Below are 9002 nucleotides of genomic sequence, written 5' to 3'. Positions count from 1 at the left end.
TTTGTAGAAATATAATCATCCGACGAAAGATACCTATGTCACCAACTTATTGCAATAAATTATTCAAAACTGATTTAACTTTAGTATGGAATTCTAACTATTATTCACTCTCTGTCGATATCTTAGACGATATCAATATTATGTATAATGAGAATTATACCTTTAAACGAGCAATTCTTGTATATATATCTAACGATTTCGATGAAATTTGCTATATGGAGGTTTTCGGGGGCGAAATCGATCTAGCTAGGTCTTATCTCTGGGAAAACGCGCATTTTTGAGTTTTCATTATGTTTTCCGAGCAAAACTCGGTCTCCCAGATACTTATTGAGAATAAAACAACATCTCTTCTGTGGGGTGCATTGATAATAATCACGGGAAGCGGAAGTATCTCCGATAGGTATAATTAAATAGTTCTGCAATTGACAGGTAAGAGTCGCGTCTTGACGAGGGATCGTTTGAGCTAAATACTTCACCGGGTCGCCATATTGGCTTCTTGTTCAACGGTAAGTACTTACCACAGCAATTTAATCACAGCTACCGCCTTTTAGCATACTAAATAAATGTCAAGCTGCGAGTTTTAGTCTTTTGACATTAAGGACGCTTAAAACTGTCTCAATAGTCTAGAACAGTCAGTGCTACTCGTATATGGTTCACATTGGTACTTAATAAAAGGTACCTATGACTTGTGCTGACTTGCTGAATTAAATCCGATTTTTGTGAACCTATAATTGATAATCCTATGATATTATAACGACGGTTCCCTGATGAGATGACTAAGAAACGTAGGTATATTTATTATTCCGCGGAAATTATTTAAATCAGCTCTGTGATGCTTTAAAACACCTGAACTGAGGTAACAACAAACCTTGCTACAGATTTGTAATGATATTACTACACGACAAGCAATTGAACTATGAATTATGACCACTGACCATTGTCAATATCGATAATGTATATAACTTAAAGCTGACGAATTTGAATCGTCTATGGTTGCTGTGCTTTCCGCTTCTGGGCATACGCGCCACGCATGTCCGCCAATCTGCTTGCGCCGCTAGCGCGCATTTAGATACACCTAGGAGACCCACAGGTATTATTCTGCGACCGCCAACTGCAACTTAATCCATATTTTGTAGGACACTAAGCACAAATAATTACGTAGGTACATTGACCCATCTGTTTTTAACTCTGTCGCACGCTCATAGTTATATTGCTGTCCCGTCTATAATGCCAGCGGTCAATGTCAACCTGTGATGTCAACGTGCGAGCCGGGCAGCAATTAATTATGCGCGTGCGGTAGAGATATAGGAACAGGGCTATAACCGCGAAAATCGAACTTCGAAAATTGCGGGCATCTGTCTCTGTCTCTCTAATTATGCCTTCAATAGAGTAAAAGAGAAAGATCCTGCAATTTGAGATTTTCGGTTTTGGCGGTAGCCCCTCAGGCGAGTCAATGTAAGTACTAAATATTTCGTGCATACCGTTATTACTTTACTTGCTCACGGCTCACGGCCTTTTCTGACAAAGTTCTAAATAATAGCTTTCGTTTATTTTACTAGGAAAATTACCCGCTCCCGCTCACCTCAAATCGATCTACCCTATGTACTAACGTATACATTTTAATTGAATCCTTTTATCCGATGCAGCGTCTAACAAAAGTTAAATTAGTTTGCGGACTGGAGACCTGAATAGGATTCCTAGCCCGCTAGGATTCCTATTAGGCTATATAGACATTCAAGTTTTCAACGATTCCATTTAAAAAATCCACTAGTATAATTCCAGTTCAGGTGGGAATTATAGAAGATGTTTTTAATTTTAGATTCAATTAATAAATACCTACTATAAAGATTATAAGAAAGTTGTCGTCTGATATATAAGTATGCACGGAAATGTTCAAAGATGGCTAAGATAACTTTTTTACAGCTTTTAAAAATATTGTTTCAATTGTTAATATTTTTCCTTTTTTATAGTGGGACGTACCACATTACAATCCATAAATTGTATTGTGAATATTGTGACTGACATCTGTATAGGTATACAATTTCTAGAATATTGTCTTAATTATGTATTAATTAATTTTATAAATAAGATTTTCTTATATTTATTTCTAAATAGCGCCTTGTATTAATTATGGTTGCGCTTATCGTGCATAACATGACATGATACAGCATATTACGTCACTTTTGACACGACGTGTTATTAAAGGCTTCAGTACGTCAAGTCGCACGCAATATAATTATCTTTCTTGCAGATTACTAATTACTTTTTTCCCATCGTGCAGTTGATTGTACTACCTACAGCCTATTTTGTCTGTAGTTACGGTATTTAATAAAGAAAATCTAAATATTATTTTAACCATAATACATAATTATACCTACGTGACTACTAATGCAGGGTGCTTTTTTAACAACACCTTAATAACTTTGACTATAGGACTAAGTTAAGCCAACAATGGTGCCTGTTTCATATATTTCGGTTAATCACATGTCGATGTTTTCAGAATTAGAAAGACCGATTTGACATTCACGGGCGTGTATCTTATATTACCACGTAATTATGATTCCTACAGATGACGTTATTAGTTGTATTGATATCACTTGTTATTAGTTAAATTAATTAAAGTATTTAATTCATCCTTCCTTTCCTTCTCATATTTGTTTTCGAAAATGCCGAAGTTGCAATATATTATCCAACTGCTGATATTACCTGATTGAGGTTCATCCCAAAGTGAAAGTTGTGGAGTAAAATATTATCTTTGCACTTTATGGCTAAGGTTTGAAAAACATCCTGTATAAATGCGATTAGGTGAAGCCGAAGACCGTTATCGTACCTACGAATGTAATATTATTTAATTGTAATTTCCATAATAATGTAGGTACAGAATTTAGTTGTGAATAGACTTCAATATTCATGGGGTGGCCGACTATCGAATAACATTTAGTACCTCCGTCTCATAAATATGGAAATCCATTATACCCGCCGTCGTTCTTGTGTGAAATTCCGAATTTCAGTTTTAGGACATTTCTAGAATATTTCCATTTGTGTATAATGCTGTGTAGTAAGTATATGTATTGGTATAAGGAACGTCAGTATTATTGTGAACAGCGGGCGCAGCATGGTTCCATTTTTATCACCTATCACTATGCCCGTCACTTTCGCACTTACATACTTGTTAGGACGTGACAGGCATGGTGACAAGCGATAAAAATGCGACCGTGCTGCCTCCGGAATTAATACGTAAGTCATACCATAGAGAAATATAGTAAGACAAGAGTGCTCACTCCATACATCAGTTTGACTATTAATTTCAGTGTCTACATCTAGCATCGAGTAGCGGAACTATCAGTACTGCTACTTGACAAAGATGTAGCACCGAACGGAAAGTCTTATCTCAACAGCATAAGACTTTCCGGTCGGTGCTACATGTATTGTCAAGTAGCAGTACTGATAGTTCCGCTACTCGATGCTAGATGCTAATAGTCTTTTTGGTACTAAAACTGATGTTGGAGTGAGCAATCTATGTACTTTTTCCCTATGGTCGTACGCAAGTAAGAAAAAGTATGTGAACTGTAGAGGGCAGCAGTTCCTTTGGCGTGAAGTGTCAATATACAGAATTGAAGAATGATAGAGACAGGTAGCGTTTCGTTCACTCGAAACTATTTATCATCTTGCCTAGGCCCTACTATTCTATTCTAAGTTCTTGTATTCGTTGTCGTTCTTCGGGACTCAAAGGAATAGTTTCATCTCAATCGAATGCAGTTTAAGCTGGAAGAGGTAACAGGCAGACAGACATACAGAGTTACTTTCACATTATAATATTAGTAGGTATGGATGCGGCAATCTCATGACTTCTGTCAACCATTATTTTGGAAACTATGAAAAAAACGAAACCATGTAATTGAACATTTTATTAGTAAATAAATTACAACTAGACAAGTAAAACGACAAGCGCCGATGCCACCAGAGTGGTATACGCGAATGGACTCGTCGCTCGGCCACCCTGGTGTAGCTCGGCTAGACTTTCACCTGGAACAAGAGATACTTATTTTAATTTTAAATATTAAAGGAAATATTCATAAACATTTTTATGAGTCTGTCTATTCTTATTGTCTTGAAAGTTTGTACATAAACCATGTATGACTGTTTGTTTCTGAATAAAATAAAATAAAACGCTTGATGAAGCTGCGTTTCCATCAGAGATTTGCGAGGATGCGTAGCGAGGGATGTGCTTGTTAAGAACCAATAGAATCACTTCATTTGTTTTCCTCGCTCTACGTGTAAGTGATTCATAGCTGTGGTGGATAAACAACAAATTGTATCAAAATATTTTCAATAATGTTAATATCCAGAGAGGAAAATGAGGACTACGTTTGTATGAAAAGGCGATTTCGTGCGGGTCCGCCACTTTCATCTTAAAATATAAAAATGAGTACCTAATATAATGACCCTTACGCCGACAAAGTTCAAGGTATGCCCAGACACGCCTCGCGTATTGAATGGCGTCCTCACACTTTTATATTCTAATAACACATGACTTACTGTAATCATTTGTGAGCTGACACTCTGTCAACGTGCTTGTGCCGAAGCAATTTCGTATAAAAAATGATATGTACAGCAATTTCATAAGAAATCAGACGTTACGAGTTCTCGCTACCGCCCTTGAAGCCTTTGAGGATGCCCGAAAAATGTTCCTTCTTTATATGTATACGTCATAAAACTCATAAAACTTAATATGCACGTATTAGTAAAGATGGTTTTTGTTTCGCTTTTTACCCACGGATATAGGTACATAGACGGTAATTGCCAATGTTGGAACAGAGAATTTGCGAAATTCGATTTCCGCGGTAGTCCCTCTGTTTTACAATTTGATATGGTTTTCATCTTTGATATTACCTTGAAAGTGAGGACCAATCAGCGTTACCCGCTTACGTCGATTTGCACTGAAGAAATGCAATCATAGCCTAGACAATCGTTTGCAGAAAACAAAACGACACGCTATTGTTTCTCTATCACTCTTCCATATTAGTGCGATAAATCAGCGTTTCGTTTAGTTTCTATGCGAATGATTGTCATCTTGGCTAGGGCCCCCAGGACCCAGGAGTCCTCTCATAGGGCATTTTGCTGGAGTTGGTGCGCGTAAGATGCCTGATGACACGACCCATACAAAATGCGATGAAAATCATATGAAATTATAAAAACAGAATCTAATTTTACGTACGGTCGGCAAAACTATTAGTTTGTACCCCTGCATACAAATATATATGCTTTTCGATCTTTATAATCCTGCTACCTATACCTTTCACATATAAAACGGTTATGGATATGATCTATCAGCCAGCCTATTATGGATAGCTTTATCCATCTTTATCCACGTGATAAAATAACTGTCACTGTTTAACACCGTGGGAAAGAAAGTGACGGATACCGTTTTATCACGCTGTCACGTAGACAAGAACGACCATCATATCCGTACAGCTGTCAATGCCGATATTTCTTCAAACAAAAATGTCACTGTTGACAGATTATCCATCCTCTCATAGGGCATTTTGCTGGAGTTGGTGCGCGTAAGATGCCTGATGACACGACCCATACAAAATGCGATGAAAATCATATGAAATTATAAAAACAGAATCTAATTTTACGTACGGTCGGCAAAACTATTAGTTTGTACCCCTGCATACAAATATATATGCTTTTCGATCTTTATAATCCTGCTACCTATACCTTTCACATACAGCGTGTGTATTCCATACGGGCGTATAATGTATCCAGTTATAGTATCTGATCATACAAATCGTATAAGGTAATCATTTTGTTAAATAGTGTTATTAATTAGGTGTAATTAATTTTTTTAATCCTACCGAGCAGCAATGTACGCCGTCCACCTTAATTTGACATGACAAGTAATTAACTACTTGCCACGTCAAATGAAGTGTTTGTTTACTTTGTATTTTTGAGACAAACCCTAAATTAAAGAAGCATGATCGGAATAATCATGGCCTTAAGTAATTTTATTATTTTGCAGCAATCGCTAAGGTGTAATTACTTACTGTACCTACGCCTGATACGAGGCAGTGAAAATTACGTTAGTTATCTTGCTAATACGACTGTTGAATATTCATTTCACTATCAAACTACTGGTCACCGTGGGGGTTACCGACCACAACCTTCCGAAATCGCAGGAAAAAACAAACTATATAAAAAACATATATATCAACACTTACAACACTAGATCACTTTCTAAAGAAGAACAGCTGATAGAATTAGAATCTGCCTTAAAACACATTAAATGGGACGTAATAGGCCTAGCGGAAATAAGAAGAATGGGATACAACATAGTTGAAAGAAAAGACTATACACTATACAGCTATGGAGAAAATAAAGGAATAAGAGGAGTAGGCTTCATGGTTAAAAAGCACATAAACCGCTATGTAGAAAACTTCAGATACATCTCAGAAAGAGTATGCTCACTTGACCTGAACATTAACAAATTCAATTTTTCTATAATTCAAGTGTATGCTCCGATGGAAAAATCAAGTGATAGTGAAATAAATACCTTTTATGAAAATATAGAAGAAGCTATGACCAACAGCCACAAAAACATAATTTTACTAGGGGATTTCAACGCCCAGATAGGGCAGACAGAACCAGAGGAAAGTGCAGCTTTAGGAAAATTTGGGTATGGTACTCGAAGCCCAAGAGGAGACAAACTTGTTCACTTTGCAATGGAAAATCAACTGAAAGTCCTTAACACACTATACAAAAAGAAAAATGGTAGACGCTGGACGTGGATATCACCAGGAGGCGACACAAGAAACGAGATTGACTACATCACGACAAATTTCCAACAAAACTTCAAAAACTGTGAAGTCATATCCAACCTACAACATAACAGCGATCACAGAATGCTAAGAGCCACTTTATGCATAGATACACTTCGTAAATCTAGGAAAAACTTTAACAGAACTCTAATAACAACACCACCAGAAAATCTGGCAGAACTCAGGGAAAAAATACACCAAAAACTGGAAACCATATTTACGGGACAAAGCCCCTACCCCGTGCAAGAACTCTACAACAAATTTGAGGATGTTTTAAAAGAAAATTTAGCAGGAAAGTCCAATACAGGACGACTGGATAGAAATATTTTGTCAAAAGACACACTAATACTAATAGAAAAACGTCAACTTTTAAGATATACAAAATGCAAGACGAAATCACAAAGAGAAGAACTGTCAAACCTTTACAAGATTACCAAAAATAAAATAAAAGAAGACATCAAAACCTACAAATTAAATGTCATTAGAGAAAATTTAGAAAAATCAGGAACAATAAAAAAGGCACAAAAAATTCTAAACAAAGAAAAACCAATTATGCCAAAACTGAAAAATAGAAAAGGAGAAGAAAAAACCAACAGGAAGGATATCAACGAAATTGCCACAATTTTTTATGAGGAGTTATACTCGTTAAAACAGACAAACCAGACAACTAGAAAACAAAATGAAGAGAGAAATCAAAATGTAGATCCGTTCACAGTTGAAGAAATACAAAAATCAATACATAAACTTAAAAAAGATAAAAGCCCAGGACCGGATAATATCAAAAATGAAAGTATACATATGATGAAACCAGTAATAGCAGTTCCACTAACAAAAATATTTAATAAAATTTTAGAAAAAAATGAACAAATACCTACTCAATGGACAGAGGCACATATATCCCTACTATACAAGAAAGGAGACCCACATGACATATCAAACTACCGACCAATTAGTCTAATGTCTAATATCTACAAGATTTTTTCAATGACACTACTACAGCGCCTCACACCTATTTTAGATAATAAACAGCCACCGGAACAAGCCGGATTTATGAAGGGTTTCTCCACAACAGACCACCTTCAGACCCTAAGTCAAATAATTGAGAAACACACCGAGTTCCAGATACCGCTTTATATAGGATTTGTCGACTTTAAAAAAGCTTTCGACTCGATTACCCATACATCTATATGGCAGGCACTAGAGAATCAAGACATACCAGAAGTCTACATACAGGTCATAAAAAAGATCTATGAAAAAAGTACAGCCAGAGTAAAAACAGATAAAATAGGAAGACAGATCCAGATCAACAGAGGGGTAAGACAGGGAGACCCAATGTCACCAAAGCTGTTCATAGCGGTCTTAGAAGAAATATTCAAAAATCTAAACTGGGAAGAAAGACAAAAAGGCATCAAGATAAACAACAAATATTTATCAAATCTCCGATTCGCAGATGACCTGGTAATATTAGCATACAGTGCAACTGAGCTCAGTATATTACTACAAGAATTAAATACACAAAGTCAACAAGTAGGTTTAGAAATGAATGAAGAAAAAACTAAAGTTATGACCAACTCAAAAAAAGTGACTATACAGATAGAGAATACATCACTGGAATATGTTGACGAGTATATATACCTTGGAAAACAGGTATCTTTCACAGACTGCACAAACAAAGAAATAACAAGAAGAATTGGACAGACATGGAAGAAGTACTGGTCCATGAAGGATATATTTAAGAAGAAACTACCAATGAAACTTAAAAAACTAGCCTTCGACTCATGCATTCTACCCTGTCTTACATATGGCAGTCAAACATGGTCACTCACAGGAGATATCATCAAACGAATTCAAGTATGTCAACGGTCAATAGAGAGAAGTGTCCTTAACATAAAATTATCAAACAGAGTTAGAAACACAGAGATAAGAAGAAGAACAAGATTTATAGATGCGGCAATACATATACTGAAACAAAAATACAATTGGGCAGGGCACATCGCCAGGATGAAAAACAACAGATGGACAAAAGTAGCAACAAATTGGAATCCAAAAATTGGTAAAAGAAAAAAGGGCAAACCAAAAACAAGATGGGAAAAAGACCTAATAGAAACAATAGGAAAAGACTGGAAAGAAAGGGCAATAGATAGACAAGAATGGAAGAGAATGTTGGACAAATACTTAAAT

General features: G+C 36.1%; 1 protein-coding gene across 2 annotated transcripts in view; it reads right to left on the bottom strand.

Annotated features, from left to right (window-relative positions):
* Positions 1–3895: 3895 nt before the first annotated feature.
* Positions 3896–9002, bottom strand: part of LOC134648681 (cell adhesion molecule DSCAM-like) — a 68966-nt gene continuing 63859 nt past the window's right edge. For both annotated transcript variants that reach the window (XM_063503182.1, XM_063503183.1), the window contains exon 9: positions 3896–4026. In XM_063503182.1, coding sequence (XP_063359252.1) covers positions 3929–4026 — 98 coding nt within the window. In that variant the 3' untranslated portion in view covers positions 3896–3928. The remainder of the gene's footprint in view (positions 4027–9002) is intronic.

Source organism: Cydia amplana, chromosome 6, assembly GCF_948474715.1.
Source record: "Cydia amplana chromosome 6, ilCydAmpl1.1, whole genome shotgun sequence".
NCBI lineage: Eukaryota > Metazoa > Arthropoda > Insecta > Lepidoptera > Tortricidae > Cydia > Cydia amplana.
Note: the sequence above shows the minus strand (reverse complement) of the source record. Positions and strands in the feature narration are given on the sequence as shown.